Below are 19,644 nucleotides of genomic sequence, written 5' to 3' on the forward strand. Positions count from 1 at the left end.
CCCTTCTCGGCTGATATGGACGTGGTGCGGTGGCGAGGCTACATCTCTTCTCGTGTACATATTTACATTCAAGCAATAAAAAAAATACGATTATCACGCTCACAGTAAGGGCCTAACGGGCTCAGCTCATATACTTCCTGTTACGCGTCAAAGTGGAACATCAGTTCCTTTCCAAAGGCATCCTTAGCTCGGGCTTGCAGGAGACAGGAGACCATCATCTTCGCGCATGACCCATACTACAATCTGATAATACCAAATACCTATATACTAATCTCAATTCCATTCTATACCATCTTTTTTGGTCATCTTCAAGCCTTGTAGGCAAGCTATTGGATTTTCGCATTCGTATCCTTACGCAACAAACTAGCCGTGAAAGCTGCATACACAGCCGTCAGAGCATGCAGAATACAGTCATATTTCACACTGATGACTGTTTATCACGAACCAGTCTATGCATCATCTCTTCTCTCCAGCCCCAACCCAGCGCAAAGGTGGTCCCAGGCCCAAGAGTAACTGTAGTCCCCACCAGTCCCCCAACAGCCTTCAACCAAGAGAACGAGGCACCAGCATCTTTCAATTCTTTGAACTTCAACGTGAGCCACATAAAGCCACTAGCCATGGATATTACTTCATCATACTGGAGGAACCTCGCAATGCCATCAGAAAATGAGGTGACGGGCTCCAGGTGGCCTCTCAACCCAGGAAGAAAGGCACTAGCAAACGAAGTATGAGCTGGTACAGTGCATCGAGCGTGGAGAAACGTAAGTCCAGAGATCAAGGCGAACGTGCCATATGCGTACCGGACGTAACGCATATTCTCCTTACGTTCTTCTTTCTGTTGTGGCTTCTCCTTACTCCCGAAAGCTCTCTTGACCAGACGCAAGGGGGCCTGTAGCAGAGGTACGACGACAGGAAACAGTTGCCAAATGGCATTGTAGTTGCGGCGCGATTCAATCGTTGGGGCCACGAAGTTTGCGAATGTAGGGAAATAGTATCCCGTTAGCATGGCGATCAGCAACGAGCTCGAGGCCTCCTGCGTTATCTGATGCTTTGCCCCCGATAGAAGGCTTGAAAGGGGCGACCGAATATGCTCCAGTGCGTAGTAGATTGGGGCAAACTTTCCAATGCCCTTCAATTGGAACGCGATTCCCGCGCCTATCGGGCTATTCGGTTTTTATTTAGCCATATTTTCTGGAAAAGGGGAAGATATATTTTCGAGTAGGTGAACTTACAGTATGAGCTCATACCAGGAATGTGCCTTGCGATAACTTTCCAACAGCCATATTCCGTAGATGGGGCCAATGTCGGCCATGAATGATAGCATTTGAGTGCGGGATTGCGGATCAGATCTACTGATAGAAGGCAAGAAACACGTAATCGCAGGCAGAAACAGCTTGTCCAGGAATGGCATATGATAGAGTGGTCTGCTTAGGTTGAGGATCTCCCCATTAGCTGCAGACCATACGCCCTCGGCAAACAAAGACACCATGAAGGGGCCAGTCTGAGTTATCAACGTCCCCATTGTCTTTTGCGCAGCAGCATAACAGACAATAAGAGGAACGGTTGAAAGAGCACGCTTCCATAACACATTATCCTGTCTGGAGACTCCGTTGTCATCATCCAGGTACGGCATGGTGCATGCTAAGGACTTTGGTGGCAGAGGTAGACCGTCGATCTTTGATGCTCCAATAATCGTAGCGGACGTTTGATCGACCAAGTATTGACTAAGATATGGAAGAAGATAAAGCCCAATGACCTTTTCCTTAAGACCAGCTAGAGCCTCTATTCTGGTCAAGTCGTAAGCTGACTGTGAAATATGGTCAAGCCGTTTCTGGCGGATGTTCTGCCATACTTGCAGACACTGATGGATATCCCGAACATCTGTCCTTGGTTTGGTAGGGCCGTTAATTAGAGTAGAGAGGCTGTTTGCAAGCGACGCAGCGCTCTCAATTGCACTGTTGCCGCCCTGGCCCAGGTTTGGTGTCATCTATATTCAACATCTTAGATGAGATTCTGGTAGTACTCGAGAGATCAGACGCACCTTATGGGCCGAGTCACCAATGCAAACATATCGGTCGACACACCAATGCTTATAGACAGCCTCTTCAAGGGATACAAAAGTCCTGACAATTGCTCTTTTGTTGATCTCAGCAAGCGGTACGTCAGGGGTGATCGGCTTCTGTAGATAGGGGGCGAGATGGCTATCGATCTCATCTTGACTGAATCTGGGAATTCGAGATGCGGGGTAAGTTTTGTCCATTTTGGTGAAGAAAAACCAGTAAACCCGCCCTTCTTTGCCGATGATCGTCAGTATGGAATAGCCCTCCGCGAAGGTCCGATGTCCATGTCCTGGTCTCAGTCCGGGGGTAGCTGAAGATATACCGAATACACAGTTGTACTCGGATGTCATCACTGTACCACATAAGAATGAGTGAGGGTCATATGAAGCTGCTGCTTTATGTATGGTGGAATCGTACAATTTTTCTCCTTGAGGGCTTCATGCTCCATCCCTCGAGACTCCATATGCTGCCACATCTGTCGTCTCACTGTGCTCCGTACCCCATCGGCTCCAACAACAAGATTACCTTCAAAAACGGATTGATCGTCACAGTAGACCATAACATTTTCAGGGGTATGCTCTATCTCAGTCACCTTCTTGTTCACCATAACACGATGTCTTTTGTCTCCCAGGCCCTCGTACAGAATGCTGAGCAGAATTTGGCGATCAAGGAACGCAACCGGATAACCATGTCTGCTGGATTAGAAATGTCGCCAGTGTATAAGTTTCGAGAACTACCGGATATATTGGCTTACCTTTCACATATAGTCAGGGGAGCAACTGTGTCGGTGATGGGCTTGGCATCATTAGTCCACGTGAAAGTTCTAGTGAGAGGCTCCACTTGACTGAGAACGTCGTCGTAAAGGCCTAGTTGGTCCAGGATGCGGGCACCGTTTGGAAGAATACCAATAGATGCACCAACCTGGGGTGCAATATCCGCATGGGACTCTAGCACAACAAAGTCGATGTTGTTTCGAAGCAGACAGTGAGCGAGTGTAAGCCCGGCGATTGAACCGCCCACAATCACAACGCGGAACCTGGATTTGGAATCTGCCATGATATACTCTATAATTTCAGAGTTTCCAAAGATGTCGCCCTAATGAATAACAGGCAGTGTGTGAGGGACCGACACGATTACGACGACTGGAGGTGCCATGGTCTTTTATGTCTGTCTACTCGGGTGGACCCATCTAAAGTAGTCAGTGTAATTTAGCATAAGAGAGAAATCCAGCATAAGTGTTAGCACGCTCCATTTGGGTTACGCAAAGTGTCATGACTTTGATTAAACTAAAACCATGGAAAAGGTCGATCAAAGCTCAATGTAGTTAGAAGGTATAGGAGAATTTAGGACCGTTCCTTCATGAAACGCAGTGGGTCCAAGCCTCAAGCCGAGAAACCCGAGAAATCCGAAAACGCAACTTACAAGAAACCCGATGATCCCAAGTCCACCTATACTCCTTTTTCTCCAGGAGATTATTGTTTTTTATTGTTTCTTATGGTTTCCATCATGACGGCATCACATACTACAATCTTCACAAAGAGAGATCGGAAACGCCGAGAACAGAAGCCCCGGGTTCTGTTGTCATGCACGTCATGCAGGGAGAAAAAGTATGTGCTGAAAGAATAACGAAATGACAATCGATCTCTTTGTTATTGTTTGACATTGCATAACATCTTTAAAGGCTGAGATGTAGCCGGGAACGCCCCTGCACAAACTGTCGGAAACGAGGCCAGGATGCAGCCTGTCAATACAATACCGAGCGTTCGAACCCCCGTACATCGGGGAAGCCAGAACCTATTGACGTCCACGATAACTTGCAAATCTCAAAGGAAAGATTGCTCTTCTTAGAAAGGCAAGTCACGCGGGATTGCAACTCTTCTTCCACGTCTCGGGATGATAGGCTTCATGTTGGCGAATGTTCCAGCAGAAATTCTAGCGAATGTGAAATAGCTTCGACGAAATCACAAGTTCCCACAGGAAGAAGTTCCTTAACTATTTGCTTTCTAGCTGGGAAAAGCGGGACTCGATTCGTTAATCCAAGTCACTGGCAGGCAATTATGAATGATGCGGTGAGTCACACCAGAGATGTTTGGCTCTGCCCCTAGGAGGGGTTTTCCATCATGACATGTCTTAACGTATATATCAGGCCCAGAAGCTCAATCGAATGGATTGGAACGATAATGATGGCCAAGACACTGATAGGATCTCCCGGCCGGAGGGCCCAGTCCTGCTACTGGGAATTTCACAGATGATGGACATGGCGGAGCTTTTAAATGCACTACCGCCTCGCGAAACTGCAGATCTGCTCGTCGATCGCTGTCTGAACTCCAGGGAACCATCGCTAAGTACGTACTCAAACCCCTACTATCTTACATACATCCTTAACTACCTCGAGACGGATCTAACAAGTCCTGCAGTCATCATTCACGCCCCGACGTTCAAAAGCGAAGTACATGCCATCAATAACTGAGCTATAATATAAATATCTAACGCAGGTTTTCAACAGTACCTGAGATTCTGGGATAACCCCGCCGGAGCACCGGTCTCTTGGATCGCCCTATTGTATTCAATCCTCTCTTGTGGGATATACATCCAGCATACGGGAGATCCGAAAGTGTCCTCGCTAGACTTGCCTAGAGCATTTTATGTGTACCGTAATAATGGTGCAGTTGCGTTGGCGAAGTCAAATTTCGCTACTCCGGGCCTTTATAAAGTTGAAGCATCCATCTTATACCTCGGCATCGAGTATCTCCAAAGCAACGACTACAAAACAGGACTCCCAATGTTACTCAGCATTGTGTCGCGACTAGCAATTATGATGGGATATCATCGGGATCCTCAGCTCTACCAACTCCAGATATCGAGTTTTGAAGCAGAAATGCGGCGCAGAGCATGGCTTGTATTGATCACGATCGACTCCATACTCGCATGGCATACAGGTCTACCCCGGGTTATTAGCCAGAGCCTAGGCGATGTGAGGCGCCCCAGAAACCTTCTGGATAGCGAATTTGGCCCAGGAACTACTGTCCTTCCGCCTTCGCGCCCCGCAGATGAGGTGGCCAGCAACATTGTATACATGTCGGCAATGGAGCAGATGTTGTCTGTTGCCAACGAAGTCGGCGACATGGCTTCACACCCTTCCCTACTCCCCGAAAGAACTCTTGAATTAAATATGAAACTGGAAAATACCAAGAGTCGCTTGCCCAGCATACTTCAGTTGCAGTCTCCAGAGACACGGGCATCAGATGACGAGACTGTGATCAAACAATACTATTTGGAAATAACGTATCAGCGCGCGCGATGCATCTTACATCGCCATTACTTGACGGCTCTTTATCCAGAGCCTCATAAGGGACTAAGGTCCGTGTGCGTGGATGCAGCCCAGCAGGTTCTAACTCTCTATTCTGAACTATTCCAAGTTCTGGCTAAAACACACAATCAGCAGCTAGCGTGGTTCGGGGCATCTCGCTCAAATTCTGATTGCATGACAGCTGCCATGGTATTATCTTTGGAGGTGATAACACAATCGAAAAATGGCAGAACTGTGGGAATTACGCCCCAGGCTGATCTAATTGAGCTATTGAAGGCCTCCCAAATATCCTGGAGGAGCTCACCAAGGCCATCATCGGAGACCCTCAAAGCTGCAGGTATAATTGGCACAATGCTAGATCTATTGGGATATGGCGGGGCGGGTCCCTTGCTTGCCTCATATGGGGCTCAAGAAGGGCAGAATCATGGAGAAAACGCAGAGACGTTCTTACGATCCCCAAGTATGATGCATGACATACTGACGGGGGATTCTGCGTTGGAAATGTTTGACTGGGTAAGGTGTACTGCTCCATCGCACCTATTACGCTGACCATGACACTTCAAGGCTCTTTGGGATCATGAGATGCAATATCTGAGTGCGGTGGAAAATTATTTCTGAGAATGCTGGTTACTTGCAATCTTATTAAATCCAACGGTGGATTGATAAGAACATCATTCGGTCAAAAGCATTCAGAGATACTGTCAGCATACTAAGGGAAACCCCGGGAGCATACTATACTAACCCGAAATTTTGGTTAGAATGGCTGGATACTTTATATAAACCTTGGTTTATATACTCTGTTTATCTGAATCTGTACGTTCTATTGTCGTTACGAAAATGCAGAGAATTAACATTGATCTGATACAGGCTAGCTAATCAATCGAAGATCTATCACCCGACTCCTGCCAATAGCGATGAGAGCTATCCCTCAGCTTTTAGAGCAATAGAAAATCCAGCCTGCATCTACTTGAGCACAAACAGGTCTAAAACTCAGGGAGTGTGTTATCGTAAGCAGTGTCCCATACAGCATTACTGTCCTCGCCTGTTTTGTGGAGAACGGTACAGAGAGCTGCGTCCTCAGTATGGCCTGCAAAGTTGATGTGTGCAGACTTCTCTTTGAAGTCACCATAATCGACCAGGTCGCCCGGGGTCGTGGGGATGTTGGAGACATGAAGCTGGATAATAGGGGTCACATGCTGACTGTTGTTTGGCTTGACGGGAATCTAGAAAGACAAGTGGCGTCATTAACAGAAACAAAGCGGGCAGATGGGAATAAATCGCAGGAATTACGGACATACCGCTGCGCACGCATGAACAGGTCCGAGGTCTTCGGGATCGTCTGGTTGTTGGCGTTTTCCAAAGGCAAGCACGTAGGTCTTGTCATCGTTTGGGATGTCCTTGGTGAAAACAGCAAAGGTATTTAGAGACTCGGCGTTTTCTCCTGTCTCCTGTAGCTTGACACCTCCTTCTTCGAAGACAAGGTTGAATATTTCTGATCATTGTGTCAGTGCTTATCAGGGGAATAGCATCGAGCGCTTTATAGATACAACTACCTGGGCCTCCGAGTCTAATCCCTGAATCCCACCAATGACTTTGATCAATATTGACATGGTTCCCTTCAAGTGTTCCAACTCCTGTGTTTCGCATCAGCCTGGTCTCTGAACGGTCTGTGGGTCGGTTCTGGCTACAAGAAAGATAAACACATAATGAATCGACATACCGGCATAGAGGTACGCAGTGGTGTGGATATCCCAGACCGTCTCATTGTTAATGTTGTCGCTTGCAATCCAGGCAGGAGTCAAAAAGTCGGGGCTGGGAGGTGGAGCAAAGAAAATATACTTCTGTGCTGCACCACTGTTGTTTATCACCCTGAACCAGTGTTCTTCAGTCTCGTCTCCAGACATTTTTGCGGTGTTCTAGTGTAAGATGACTCTGTAGGTGATTCGGTTGTCAATGAAGGATAAACGATTCTCGTGGAGGGATTGTCCCGGGATTATATAGGCATCTGTGGGAGCTGCATGCAACCCTCCCTCCTCAAATGAAGGTGAAGCTGAACTCCGCGGCGACTTCGCAGGAATACTGACATGGATGAACCCAATCTATTGTTACAGTCAACCGCATGCAGATACAACTGTACATCGCGGATATGTGCCGGAAGCATACATGATATAAATTTACCATGGATGGCTCCAGCTGATGACGGTGTCTTGCACCAATTGCTTCTACTGGGAAAATTGACGGCGTGCTGACCAGCCTGCTCGAACCTCGATGCCACTTATCCTTAGGGTGGTATACAAGTCGATAATGACGCACTTGAGTGCAACATTATGCACCGCGGTATTCGAGATCAGAAGCACCCTCCTTACGCTTACGGACTCATTTCTGGTTAATGGACCTGGTAAAAGCTAGCCAAATGAAGGTTGGCACTCTGTATTTTTGACCATCAACGAAGTATCATGAATGTTATTTTCTTGCATTATAGCCCAGATATATCAAGTTCTGGTGCTAATTTTGGTGCCTCATCAAACTTCGAGTAGCGATAAGTCCTAGAGAGTCACGAATGAAGGCTCACGGCCTCGTATAGTTACTAATCTTGCTATAGGAGGTTCACACCTCATAGACTTCTTTCGGCTTGTGTTGTAGGAAGGGGCCCTGGAAACTGCACAAGTCGTGCAAATATTAGGGTAGCAGCCGCGGAATGGCGGATGCCATTGTCTCATCCGGCTGCATACTCTCGATATTTCATTCCATGGGTTCCATATCATGTCCATCTCTGATTGGCTTTAGGAGAAAGGTGGGTTGCGATGCCGCTGGCCGTCGTACCATATGCAACGTGTCATGGTGATCTGAAGTACCTTGGCGGCCATACCCATTTGAATTGCCTTGGGGATCAGCGTCGAACAGCCGCAGCCGGACAAGACTAGGTTTATTTTGGGGCCTCCGAGCCCAGACTGTAGCCCCACTCCATTCCTGTAGGCCGAACGTGGAAAGTCGTTGCTACCCAGGCCTCTTTGCAGACGCCATAACCTGCAGTCGGTTGCAGACTCGAACTGTGAAGAAGTCTGAGCCCTAAGCCCCAGGTGCTGATAGCCAGCCTTCCGAAAACGTTGTTGGAAATATACTCCATCGCCCAATAGGAGGCACCTGATGGGCAACCTAAATGAGGTGCCAGGATACACCAAACTGTTTGATGACAGCCACACCTCGCCTTGTGACGACGTATAGTATTCTTGGAAGGTTGCTGGAATTCCGGTGGCCAGTGGTGCTAAGTCAGGGCCAGCCAGCTTTTCATCACTAACACTGGGGTCAGCAAACCATTTACCCAGTCGTGAACTATACCAGTGAAAAGATGGTAAGTCTAAATGTAACCTCGGTGGCGAGCTGGGTCCTTTCGCTGAGAAAGTCTTGTTTCTGTATTGCAGATCGGCGGTAGCCCTGCCTTCTGCTACTTTAGCTATCATTGATGTATCTTCGTTGCTCTTCAGAAGTGGGCCGGTGATGCCGGAAATAGGTCCTAGGTCTATGACAACATCACAAAGTATTTTGTTAAGACAATCTTCTTGGCACCCCTAATGCAATTACACGCCTGGTAAATGCCAGGCCCGAATATCTCCTGTACCTCAAGAGAACACTCTCCTAAAGATTACCTACCTATGATGGTTGCATCCGTTCAGTGCTTGGGTCGCTAAGATCGTCGACTCCTTGAGTGTGGCTTACTTACACCCTGAGCTATGTCAGGCGAGCTTCTGTGCTAGATTAAAATCTTTCTCACGGATATCAGCTCAGCTTCCACGCACGCCATCGCCTGAACGGCCTAAACCAAGGATACCTTCGCCTAGCAGGGAATTTAGATGTAAATTGGAAGCTCGCGCACGGGTTCCCATGATTAGAAAATGGCCACGCGCTCCAGCGTCACCACGATGAATTCAAATGGAAGCGAATAAAATTGAATATCAAGCCAAGAAAAACAGGAAACAAAAATGAATAGAAGATAAAAACATACAACAGAAGGGATTCGCTGGTGGTCACCCACCCAACTACTAACCTCCCGGCGTGTGGCTTAAGTACGGCTGAGCGGACGTGAAGCCCTGTTTTCCACACCCTATGGTCGTATGTACTAGATTGTCTGTTATTATATCCTATGAAGAAGATTATGGAAACTCCATGCGGAATCCCAACCCTCACCTTCTCCTTTAAGTCAGGACAGCAGCTTTAGACGAGACGCATGCTAGATTACACTCGGCGGGTTCGGGATTCCTGCTTTGAACCGATCGGAATAATTACCCGATGAGCTTCACTATTACCTGTAATTACATTATCCAGGAATGTAGCATGCCCATAATGCATCTTGTTGTGTCGACAGCAAAAGAACTTCCCAATGTATTCTGTATCATAGGGAAATGTTTCCCTTCATGGGGTCTTCATCAGGCTCCGGCAGCATGGGAGTCATGCGTTGCGGTTGTAAGGGCTTGATCTGCGCACTTGTCATTCGAGTAGTGGAATGTTTACCCTCTATAGTTAATGGTGTTGAATGACAGCACATAACGTACATTAGGCCCACAAAGAGAAAACATCCGTTACACAAAGCAAGGCGTTATGAAAGATTTCCTATTTGATAACCTCCCTCTATCCCTTGCACTAAAACAGAACAAGTCTCGAGAGGAAATGTGTTAGGGTCAAGGTTGGGAGAAGGTTCATGAATAAGCTATACAGTATATATTAGCGCCTACGTTATACAACTTGAACAGGGAATTGTTCTGGCTTGTGTAACATTCCCTGGGATAGCAGATACTTATTTGTAGTAACTTTAATTCGAGGTAAGTGGACGAATTGGGACTATAACGTAGCGGGGAAATAGAGGACAATAGAATAAACTGTGACGTTCAATTCTATGCCTTTGAGCTATCAAGGATCTAAAAGCTACATTGGCTTCTGCTGGATTGTGCCTCATTAATGTATTTATCTATCTATCACTCGTAGTCGCACCACGTTGCCAGTTTACAAATATTTGCTTCAAATCCACCACTACTCAGTTCCCGGCTGATATTGATAAGAGACTGTTAGGCTGAGAATCCCCAACCCCAGAGGGTTTCAAGACTAACTTCAAAAGGGTACAGATTATGTCGACAGTTTGTGGTCAAGATCTTCTCAAGTGGCTTCTCGAGGAACCATCCAACATAGCTTCATTCGAATAGCTGTAAGACCTCATTTTGCAGGGATTCGACGGTACCCACCAAGCTAAATATGCCGTCGAAGGCTCCTTTCAGATTGTGAAACCCGGCTCTCCTGATCATGTTGACGACCTCTTGAAGTCAGGATGCACAGAGCCAAGCTGTGCCGCTGCGACCGAAGAAAGAATCATCAATTAAAAACAAAGTACGTACCGAGTGTTGCTGAAATGCCAAGGGTCTTTGGCTGCCAGTCTTACCAGCAGCTGCATGACTCCCGGACTCACGGGAGCAGGCCCGGGCGGAAGTCGTTGCCCTTACCTTGACAAACTGGCATGCGGTAACTTATGGTTCGAGAGGAAGTCACCTGCTCGAGATCTATCTTGGGTAGAATCGTCTCGCTTCAAAAGCACTCGAAGAGGTCTGAAGAATCTTTGACGAGCGTCCGGCGACTGGAGCCAGCGATCCATAGGCCTCGTATGCAGGACGTTTTCAACGCCTCTTGGGAAAATAGCGGAGCAGACCCACCATTGAGAGTTGGTATGAGTTTGGATAAAGCTGCAATCGACCCAGATTACCTGCGCGACATGGGTTTTTCGCTACCTGGCTCTGTTGTCGACAGTGCGCTTGTAGCAGATTTTGATTATTATCATACAGCCACTAGCCTGGGTCGTTCCACCGAGGGTTGTAGTTGCAGATTATGTGTCGCCGTTGACGCTGTGACCAGGCCACTGTTTGCTCGGAATGCTGCCGTGGGGGACCTGGGGAATCTTATCGTCTCGGCAACAGTTTCCGTCGACTTGAGCTTGAACGCGAGAGCCACTGCAAGCGTGAAGGGTGTACCAGTCTCCAACGGGTAACGGGTATATTACGTTTGTTCCGGCGCTTCCAAGTCGGGTTGGCCATCCGGTGATCGAGGGAAATGTGTTCCCTAAAGGAGACGGTGTCGGTCAGGTCCGAAGTGCCGAAATGGCAAAGATATTCCAGGCTTTCGAGGCTAGAGGAATTATGCGTAATACTTGTGTGTACAGTCTGAGTTGTGCTATTGACTTTTTCGTCTATGGCGGAGCGTACGGCGGGGTATGGTCAATGCAAGACACTCAGTTTCTGTACGACTACGCGATCGGAAGCCGGCCTCAGGGCGATGCAGAGCTGGAGGCGATCAGAAACCGTTGTATGAGGGGGCGAGCGGCATTGGTCACGAATATGTGGGCGACAGGGTGACACTGAAGTTTGCCAACTATGGGCGATCTTAGTTCAAGATGGAAAGAGAAGAGGCTGCTCGCAGCGCCGGGATATGTTGTATGGGACGACCTCAAACCCATTGTGCGCGTTCCGTTGCACCGATGGCGTTTTCGCGAATGGGCTTTACGACAGTCGAGGCGACGACACTACAGTTCTCATTCTGTGTGCGCTGGTGGCGATGCATGACTTCACTGACCTTGGGTATGACATGGCATCTGGAGAAATAGGCGATATAGTGCCTTCCTTGTGCAAAGGAGACTTGAGACCCGAATCATTGAAGAGGGCTTATGCTCGGCTCGGAGCCCTTTATGACTTAGTCTATGGAGAACCGCAAGTACGAACCGGAGATTTTGATTATTCTGGCGACCTTCATATGGCAAATGTCAAACGCTCGTCATCGTGTTATGGAAATGCTGTTGCTGTCCCCGAAAACCTGAGGTTCAGAGTAGGGTGGAAGTTCAAGGGGACCCTCCCTGGGTATAGCGACCTCATGGATGACTCAAGATACACGCAGCATACGCCCGAGCGATTTGACATTTCGATTCCTTGGTCCGGAGAAGTGGTTTCAGGTGGCCATGCTGTCTCCAGGGTCGTGGGGCTAACTACAAGACCCGAAGAGCAAGAGGCCCTCGAGATGTTCTCGATTAAATATCTAACTGAGGCGGATCAGCCAGATTTCCACGTATACAACCCAGCCGCACTTAGATTGATGTGTGACGATGATTGCCAGCGCAAAATCGACTTCACCTGGGCACTTTGTGTAGCCATGTGGGAGGAGGGTATTCTATAGGCTGCTTCATCTGAGGATTTAAAAAAGGTCGTTTGGCAAATGATGACAGGGCTGGAAAGGGTTATGAGGAGAGAAAGTGGTAGTAGGTACTGCTGAAGAATGACTCCACCCACCTGGTCATATTAGCGTGATTGAAATATATTTTGCCGAAGATCGGCTTCATTCAACCTGAAGTCGACGTTGTGGATATGAAGGCAACTTAAGAAGGCTACTAGTACTACCAGTATGTATGAGGGAGGCCTGTGATGTGTGAATTTGACTACATGAAGGAGCGGGAAAAAATAATAATGAGTTTATTTTTGAGAAGAAGAACAGTTGTATTCAAAGCGGAAGAAAAAACTAAGGAAAGGAAAAAGATCTGTCCCGAGGGAGGTTCGAACTCCCGGCCTTGGGATCGCATGGAAGTTATGCTTCCACGTCATACTGTAGTATGAGACCCACGTGATAACCAACTACACCATCGAGACGACTTGTTGAAGAGCACTTACTATTGTAGCAATATATCGCAATAGTAGACAGAGGCAGGAAGTCAATGATCAATCCGCAACATCCTTTCTCCTCTTTCCGTCCCCAACTAAGGTGCATAACCGGCGATAAGATTGATTAAGCTTACATAGCCCCTAAGCAGCGGGTCTAGCACAGGGTTATGCTTCAACCATTTCAACTTTCTACCCAAAGGCGCCGCAGTAGCGTCGCCACACGTAATTTTATTTCTACATTGGGAAACTCCGAAAGTCCCGATACGAAGCCCATGGGTTACCGATGCCACCGTCTTTGGCTGGCACGTCATCAGATGACCACAGCATATTTAGAATGGGAGCCCAATTTAAACCAATATACCGTCGGAATAACTCTCTGCACTATCCGATAGCCAAACTGGCTAACCGCTCGTGAAGATCCATCAGTAGTCAGTACATCCTAGTGGGTCTTGAGCTTTGCCTTTCACCGTTTCACGGCCACCCGGAAATAGGCTCTGGGATACATTGTTTTCCTAATCCTTCCAAGTGCGGCCCGCTATCGGGCTCGGGCATACAATAGGGGCGTTAATATCTTTCGTTGACAGTTAAATAACAGCCATCCCAACTCAAAATTCGACTAATGACTTCCACACTCCAACAGTCCCCCGCCAAAACTCAACCAATCTAACCATGGACAAACTCCCTCCCCGCATCGAGGCCTTCCTGGGGCGTCTCTTGCGCAACAAACGAGGCCGCGACGCAAAGCTACTCACGCGCATCAGCCCTGTTGTTCAGGCGCTTCAACCCACCATCGTGGTAACCTCGTCCGTGGGCCCATCGCAGTCTCCACTACCCGCAGAATACACTCAGGTTGGCGCGAACCGCTTCCCGCCTCTTTCCTGGACGGTACCCAACGACTCCGTGCCCACGGAGAAAATCAACAGCTACGTGCTCATTGTCGAGGATGCCGATGCACCGCTGCCGAATCCAATCGTGCATGGGCTATACTACGGATTTTCAAAGGACAAAACCAGTATCTCTTCAGATGATGTTGCCTTGACGGACGCGAGTAAGAGGGCACTACAAGGGGGATTTCAGTACGGGGTGAACTGGCACCAGAATGTGTGGAGTGGGCCGCGACCGGTACTGGGACACGGCTCGCATCGGTATTTCTTTCAGGTGTTGGCGTTGGGAAAGGCGTTGGAGGAGAAGCCTTGGGGGAAGGAGGAGTTGTTGCAGTGGCTGGAGATGGAGAAGGAGAGTGTGTTGGCTTGGGGGGAGTGGGTGGGCACTTTTGTGCGGGAGCCTTAATCGATGGAATGTGGAATGGATGATGAACTATGAAACTTTGCTAAGTTAGTGGAATACTTAATTCTAATTCTATTTTATGCAATCATATATTTTTATGCTCGCTGACAGGTCGATCATTTTCGGGTAGGGATGGTCAGGTGATCTGATTGTTTGTTCGCTTCATCAGTAAGTAGCATTCCACTCTCTAGGTACCCCTTTTTTTCTCATCCCTGCTGCCATGTATCTACCCGACAGCTGTAGCGATCATTGCAAATCCACCGGATAATTCGATCATGTTGTGTTACATTGTGTTCCCAAGCGAATAATCTCCTCATTCGTCCAATGTGCCGACGAGGGCCTCACTGCCCGTGGGCCACACCCAACGCTAGTAGAACCTTGCTGATCGTGTAATAGCTGGGCGGAAATAAACAGCCCGCACCATGAACATCCGGCATTGTACGACTTGACTCGAAGCCGACCCAGCGGCTACTCGCAGCAGCAATTCATGCGTGCAGTCCAGGAACGAATGGTAAGTTCTATTCTCCTGGCAGCCGTTAAAGAACCTCACGGGGGTCTACCCCTGATGCGGTACATGGCAGTCTTGAGAGACAATGTCCTCTCCAAAAAATTTCTCATGGCTTGTTTCTGAGATATGCTTCAAACTTGCTCGTGCTGAAGGTTTTAGGCATAGGAAAACCCTCGACTAAATTTTGGCAGTGATGCTGGCAAAGCTTTATTGGCCATCCTTTTTGGGATTAAAATACACTGAAATGCATCCTGCTCAATATATGATAGGCCAGGTCGTAGTCGTGGCACATATATGCCCCGTAACATGGGACGATGCGCAAGAGGGAGCATTTTGGCTGGGAAATGTGCATAATAATCCAGCGGCTTAGGCTTCGAGCATATAGCGCACTATTCTATACAAATGATGATTATTGCAGATAAAGCGGGGTGGATGCTCAGTGGCTGTATTGCAGTATTTCTCAACATACGTTTTAAGTGAGGCCGTTCAAAGTACTTGTAGAAATAAACCCTCCCTTGAACTGGCGTGAATCTTCAGCTTGGAGTCTCATGTACGATACAATGACCCAGAGAGATGAAAAAGAGCAATCTGCTTCCGGTAGCAGTAGTCCTCTCAAAACCATGGAGAGACGCCCGGTCGTTGGAAATTCTACCATCAATGCCATCGTTGTTGTGAGTACTGCATTTTCTCCGCTAAAATAACCATTCAAGGAATTTCTAACTAAACTTCTGACAGGACTGGAATGGACCAGATGATCCAGAATGTCCTCGACACTGGCCAAAGAGTCGGAAATGGCTCAATGTGCTTCTAATTTCTCTCCAAGGGACTCTGTCCCCGATCGCATCAACTATTCTAACTCTAGGTGTATTCGACATCGCAACCGAGTTCCATCTAACGAGCCCATATACCCCAGCCCTTCCCATCGCCTTCTACCTGGTGGGTCTCGCACTAGGGCCCCTAGGCGTAGCACCATGCTCGGAAATATTTGGCCGTCGCCCCATCTACACGATCTGCTTTGCCATCTTCACCCTCCTCAACATTGGCTGTGCATTGGTACATAATATGGCCGGACTGGTTGCTCTACGCTTTCTAGCGGGCGTGGCTGGCTCCGCAGGGCCTAGCCTAGGCGGCAGCAGCATCGGGGATCTGTTTTCTCACGAGGAACGAGGCAAAGCTCAAGCGGTGTATGGCCTGGGGCCTATATGTGGCCCAGTCCTTGGAGGCGTTATTGGTGGGTTTATTGCCCACGGCACGCATGGCTGGCGATGGATGCTCTGGGTGGTCGCTATAGCTGCTGGTGTCGTTACCAGCATCGCTGTTCTCTTCCAGAAGGAAACATATGCGCCGGTCCTGCTGCAACGTCGGAAGAGAGCCCTGGAAAAGGCGACTCCAGGGGTCACCTACCGAGTTGAGATGGGTTCGCACGCATCTCAGGTCTTCCGACAGTCTATTCTGCGTCCTCTCCGGCTTCTTTTCTTTTCACCGATATGCACGTTCATGAGTCTCTATCTAGCATTGTACATGACTGGAATTCCCCACTGATTGGCTATCAAAGTACTAACAAATCAAACAGAGTATTCGGCCTCCTCTACCTCCACATGGTAACCATCACCCTCCTCTTCGCCTCTCAGCCCAAATTCAACCTCCACAGCTACAACTGGAAACACGGAACCACCGGCCTAGCCTTCCTCGGCGCCGGTCTCGGCGCATTCGCCGGCGTCGCCTTCTGCATGAAATACTCCAACCCGTCATACAGATACTTAGCCGCCCGCTACGAGCTAAAAACAGGAAAAGCGACCCGCATGCCCGAATTCCGTCTACCGTTTATGCAAGTTGGCATGCTGATCGTGCCGATCGGTCTACTGATTTTCGGATGGACTGCAGAATATCATGTCCACTGGATCGTGACGCTCGTGGGAGCTGCTATTCTGGGGTTGGGCATGGTCACGGCGTATATCTGCGTGCAGTCGTATTTGGTCGATGCGTTTGAGGAGTATGCGGCTAGTGCGCTTGCTGCTGCTGTGGTGGCGAGGTTTATTGTTGCGGCGGTCTTTTCCGTGGTTGGGTTTCAGCTGTATCGAAGGTTAGGGTATGGTTGGTATGTATGGGCTGCATTATCAGATTGATTTTGTAGTTGCTAATGGTTTCTCATCTAGGGGATCCACCCTGTTGGCGTTCATTTGTCTGGTGGCTGTTCCGATCCCGTTTCTGTTGGGTCGGTATGGACCTAGGTTGCGTCAGATGGGGACTGAGACGGTTTAAGTAGCAACGATATCTTTCATATGATATTATAGTAGCAGGAGGAATGTTGGTCCAGAGTTTGAGCCACTCGGCAGATCAGATCTACAACATGCCACGGGAGATAGACCAGGACCTGCAGGGTAGGGTAACAGGATGTAGAAACCAAGCTCGAGTGTGTGTACACGGGAAAATCAAGGAAGCCCCTTGAACTTGTACCATCAAAAGTGCCTATACTCAGTAGTGGTCATTAAATAGATCGGTAGAGTAACGCCACCATTCCGCATTAGGCAAGCGTGAGGGGTCAAACACAGACACATCCTCACGATCACGTCTTTCCTCCACTCTTAGAGCCACCCTCATCATCTTGCCCTTGAAAATATCTGTAGCAAATCCCACTGCTTCGACCCCAAAAATACTTCAACCCAAACATGTCTCCCACTCAATTCCGCCTGATATTCAATGTCCCCCCAACCGGCCTTGCGGCCTGCAAAGCTGCCATATTTGCTGCTGGGGCGGGTCGCTACCCCGGCGGGAAGTATACCGAGTGTTGCTGGACCACTGCTGGAACTGGCCAGTTCCGTCCTGGTGATGCTGCTAACTCACATACTGGGACTGTGGGGGTCTTGGAGGAGATCCCGGAGGTCCGGGTTGAGACGATCTGTGTGGGAGAGGATGTTGCACGGCAGGCTGTGGAGGCATTGAAGAAGTATGTTGATTTTCGTTGGTGTGAAAGTGAAGAAAGATGATTGAATGTTGATCGGTTGGGTAGGGCTCATCCATACGAGCAGCCGTCATATAGTGTATTTCGAATGGAGGATTTTTGATCATTTTTACTGGGAGCGTGATTTGTGTATTGATGCGGCTTAGAAGGAAGGGTGGAATTGAGTATTTGTATCAAGTTTGTGGGTATAACTTCTCATCTTATCACTTCATGCGATCTTTGTGTCTGACTTCGCTGGCTGTCGCAAGGGTATACGATGGCTCACATCCTCGGTTCATAGTAAAACTCAAGATTTGGGGATTGGTATAACCTCCTACCTTCGTCTGGATCCTTTGTCTGTCCCTAAAAGCTGAATGCAATGCTTTATGGAGACTCGGAGGCATGAAAAACTAAGTCTACATGAGATAGTAGCATGGGATATAAGTATTTGAAATATTTTAGGGACAATTGGCCAGCCAACTTCCTAATGTACTAAGTAACATTGCGCCTATCCCCGGGAGGCCTAGATGTACATCGAGCAACAAAGTTCACCATAGCTTCTCTACCACTCGGCTTGACCGGAATCTCTGTATGCAGAGCTCCGAGAACATGCTTTCGAGAGATATCCAGGCCAAGGCGTTTCCCTTCTCGTTCCAGGTCATCTGCCGCATGTGGCGGGATTACCTCGTCTTTCTCGGCAGACAATATTAGGACTGGTGGCAATACAGCTTTGTCACCATCGCTATCCACACTTTGATCATCTATATTCTTGAGATCGTCTCTCCACCGTGACATCCGCTCCATAGCCAGGATACTATCCCAATGGCTCCGCAAAAACGGCCACAAATATCGATATGGCAACCATTTCTGAGGATAGAGGCTGATCAACATATCCTTGACACTGGATGAAGGTGCCTCAAGAATAACACCGGCAATAGAAGTCGGCGCTTGGAATTCTGAAGTGTGCGACCGAGGAAGATACGTAGCGAGACCGGTAGTTGCGATCGCTGTTCCCAAACTATGCCCCCACAGAATGACCTGCAGATCTGTGTCCGGAGCTGCATATGTCTCCTTAACCCAATCAAGAAAGGCCTGAGTGTCGAGCTCAATACCTTGCTGAGTAGGACGACCAGATGATTTCCAGAAACCACGATAGGAGAGAGCAACCACCACGTAGTCTTTCTCTTCAGATGCTGAAGGAGAAGATCTTTGAGACGCACGGATTGCGCGCAGGAACTGCGATAGAAGGGGCAACCTCATGGGGGTCGAGCCGCCGTTGCCTTGGAAGTAGCAAATCACTACTAATCTCTTCTTACAGTGATGTTTCCACTCCTGAATGCTTCCAGGCGAGGTGGCTTGGACAGGTATGCGACCTTCGCATATTGCTAGTTTTGTACCATCGCGACTCCGAATTTGCTGTGTTTGCCAGCGCACTGGCTTACATTGACCCTCATAGTCGGAGACCGTTTCAGATCGTGCAAATGGTGGCAGCCAGGTGAGATAGAGAAGCTTCTCTTGCATGACTACAATCCAGAAGCATTTCCAAGTCCATAGAGAAAGAAGCAGTCCCGTGAAGATGACGGGAGGAATCAGGATTGGTGGTATAGACTCGGTAAAAAGAGTACGTAATTGAGAACAGCTACTTGAGTGTAGGGGTTGGTACATATGATGGTAGGGTGTAGGTCGTATTCGTGTTGTCCGAACAAGAGTGTAGACATGTCGGGACGGGATGTGAATCTGGAACCACACCGATGGGGGTCGCGGGCTCCTAGCTCTTCTGATAATAGATGGCGGTCCGACAAGACCGGGAGGTACGCGTTGAGCGCACCGCCAGCTGCGTCTGGTCGGCATCAAAG

General features: G+C 48.5%; 10 protein-coding genes and 1 non-coding gene across 11 annotated transcripts; 6 read left to right on the forward strand and 5 right to left on the reverse strand.

Annotated features, from left to right (window-relative positions):
- Positions 1-418: 418 nt before the first annotated feature.
- On the reverse strand, positions 419-3,116 carry BO83DRAFT_314926 (FAD-dependent oxidoreductase; the record flags this gene model as incomplete). Its single annotated transcript, XM_025527600.1, has 5 exons — positions 419-1,163; positions 1,233-1,987; positions 2,042-2,412; positions 2,478-2,755; positions 2,815-3,116. The coding sequence occupies 5 exons, from the start codon at positions 3,114-3,116 to the stop codon at positions 419-421; spliced, it is 2,451 nt and encodes an 816-aa protein (XP_025387212.1).
- Positions 3,117-3,566: 450 nt separating this feature from the next.
- BO83DRAFT_314783 (uncharacterized protein) lies at positions 3,567-5,919 on the forward strand (the record flags this gene model as incomplete). The annotated part of the gene is made up of 5 exons (XM_025527594.1): positions 3,567-3,667; positions 3,742-4,129; positions 4,213-4,368; positions 4,456-4,509; positions 4,567-5,919. The coding sequence occupies 5 exons, from the start codon at positions 3,567-3,569 to the stop codon at positions 5,917-5,919; spliced, it is 2,052 nt and encodes a 683-aa protein (XP_025387213.1).
- A 434-nt stretch (positions 5,920-6,353) lies between these two features.
- BO83DRAFT_389534 (uncharacterized protein) lies at positions 6,354-7,274 on the reverse strand (the record flags this gene model as incomplete). Its single annotated transcript, XM_025532803.1, has 3 exons — positions 6,354-6,593; positions 6,669-6,862; positions 7,091-7,274. The coding sequence occupies 3 exons, from the start codon at positions 7,272-7,274 to the stop codon at positions 6,354-6,356; spliced, it is 618 nt and encodes a 205-aa protein (XP_025387214.1).
- Positions 7,275-8,153: 879 nt separating this feature from the next.
- Positions 8,154-9,389, reverse strand: BO83DRAFT_446730 (uncharacterized protein; the record flags this gene model as incomplete). The annotated part of the gene is made up of 3 exons (XM_025536613.1): positions 9,168-9,389; positions 9,088-9,121; positions 8,154-8,890 (listed from the first exon to the last, which is right to left on the reverse strand). The coding sequence occupies exons 1-3, from the start codon at positions 9,252-9,254 to the stop codon at positions 8,154-8,156; spliced, it is 858 nt and encodes a 285-aa protein (XP_025387215.1). The 5' UTR covers positions 9,255-9,389.
- A 1,496-nt stretch (positions 9,390-10,885) lies between these two features.
- On the forward strand, positions 10,886-11,398 carry BO83DRAFT_427842 (uncharacterized protein; the record flags this gene model as incomplete). Its single annotated transcript, XM_025535371.1, has 1 exon — positions 10,886-11,398. One exon carries the CDS (start codon positions 10,886-10,888, stop codon positions 11,396-11,398), a length of 513 nt encoding a protein of 170 aa, XP_025387216.1.
- A 109-nt stretch (positions 11,399-11,507) lies between these two features.
- Positions 11,508-12,573, forward strand: BO83DRAFT_427843 (uncharacterized protein; the record flags this gene model as incomplete). Its single annotated transcript, XM_025535372.1, has 2 exons — positions 11,508-11,712; positions 11,795-12,573. The coding sequence occupies 2 exons, from the start codon at positions 11,508-11,510 to the stop codon at positions 12,571-12,573; spliced, it is 984 nt and encodes a 327-aa protein (XP_025387217.1).
- A 359-nt stretch (positions 12,574-12,932) lies between these two features.
- BO83DRAFT_t173 lies at positions 12,933-13,040 on the reverse strand. The gene has a single exon. It is a non-coding gene; the product is annotated as a tRNA-Met (tRNA).
- A 395-nt stretch (positions 13,041-13,435) lies between these two features.
- BO83DRAFT_379155 (YbhB/YbcL family Raf kinase inhibitor-like protein) lies at positions 13,436-14,352 on the forward strand. The gene has a single exon (XM_025531436.1). The coding sequence runs from the start codon at positions 13,722-13,724 to the stop codon at positions 14,340-14,342; it is 621 nt and encodes a 206-aa protein (XP_025387218.1). The 5' UTR covers positions 13,436-13,721; the 3' UTR covers positions 14,343-14,352.
- Positions 14,353-15,407: 1,055 nt separating this feature from the next.
- On the forward strand, positions 15,408-17,109 carry BO83DRAFT_446735 (MFS transporter; the record flags this gene model as incomplete). The annotated part of the gene is made up of 4 exons (XM_025536614.1): positions 15,408-15,518; positions 15,583-16,364; positions 16,421-16,945; positions 17,004-17,109. The coding sequence occupies 4 exons, from the start codon at positions 15,408-15,410 to the stop codon at positions 17,107-17,109; spliced, it is 1,524 nt and encodes a 507-aa protein (XP_025387219.1).
- A 334-nt stretch (positions 17,110-17,443) lies between these two features.
- BO83DRAFT_438082 (structural toxin protein RtxA) lies at positions 17,444-18,188 on the forward strand. Its single transcript, XM_025536061.1, has 3 exons — positions 17,444-17,794; positions 17,858-17,990; positions 18,058-18,188. The coding sequence occupies exons 1-2, from the start codon at positions 17,517-17,519 to the stop codon at positions 17,910-17,912; spliced, it is 333 nt and encodes a 110-aa protein (XP_025387220.1). The 5' UTR covers positions 17,444-17,516; the 3' UTR covers positions 17,913-17,990; positions 18,058-18,188.
- A 92-nt stretch (positions 18,189-18,280) lies between these two features.
- Positions 18,281-19,639, reverse strand: BO83DRAFT_408848 (alpha/beta hydrolase; the record flags this gene model as incomplete). Its single annotated transcript, XM_025534086.1, has 1 exon — positions 18,281-19,639. One exon carries the CDS (start codon positions 19,637-19,639, stop codon positions 18,281-18,283), a length of 1,359 nt encoding a protein of 452 aa, XP_025387221.1.
- Between the last annotated feature and the right edge of the window lie 5 nt (positions 19,640-19,644).

The sequence above is a fragment of the Aspergillus eucalypticola genome, assembly GCF_003184535.1.
Source record: "Aspergillus eucalypticola CBS 122712 chromosome Unknown BO83scaffold_15, whole genome shotgun sequence".
Taxonomy (NCBI): Eukaryota; Fungi; Ascomycota; class Eurotiomycetes; order Eurotiales; family Aspergillaceae; genus Aspergillus; species Aspergillus eucalypticola.

What these genes read in the sequence shown, in the direction of transcription:
- BO83DRAFT_379155 (XM_025531436.1), top strand. Translation starts at nt 13,722, where the DNA reads ATGGACAAACTCCCTCCCCGCATCGAGGCCTTCCTGGGGCGTCTCTTG.
- BO83DRAFT_438082 (XM_025536061.1), top strand. Translation starts at nt 17,517, where the DNA reads ATGTCTCCCACTCAATTCCGCCTGATATTCAATGTCCCCCCAACCGGC. An exon ending in GCTGTGGAGGCATTGAAGAA is followed by an intron (nt 17,795 to 17,857) that starts GTATGTTGATTT and finishes TCGGTTGGGTAG; the next exon opens with GGCTCATCCATACGAGCAGC.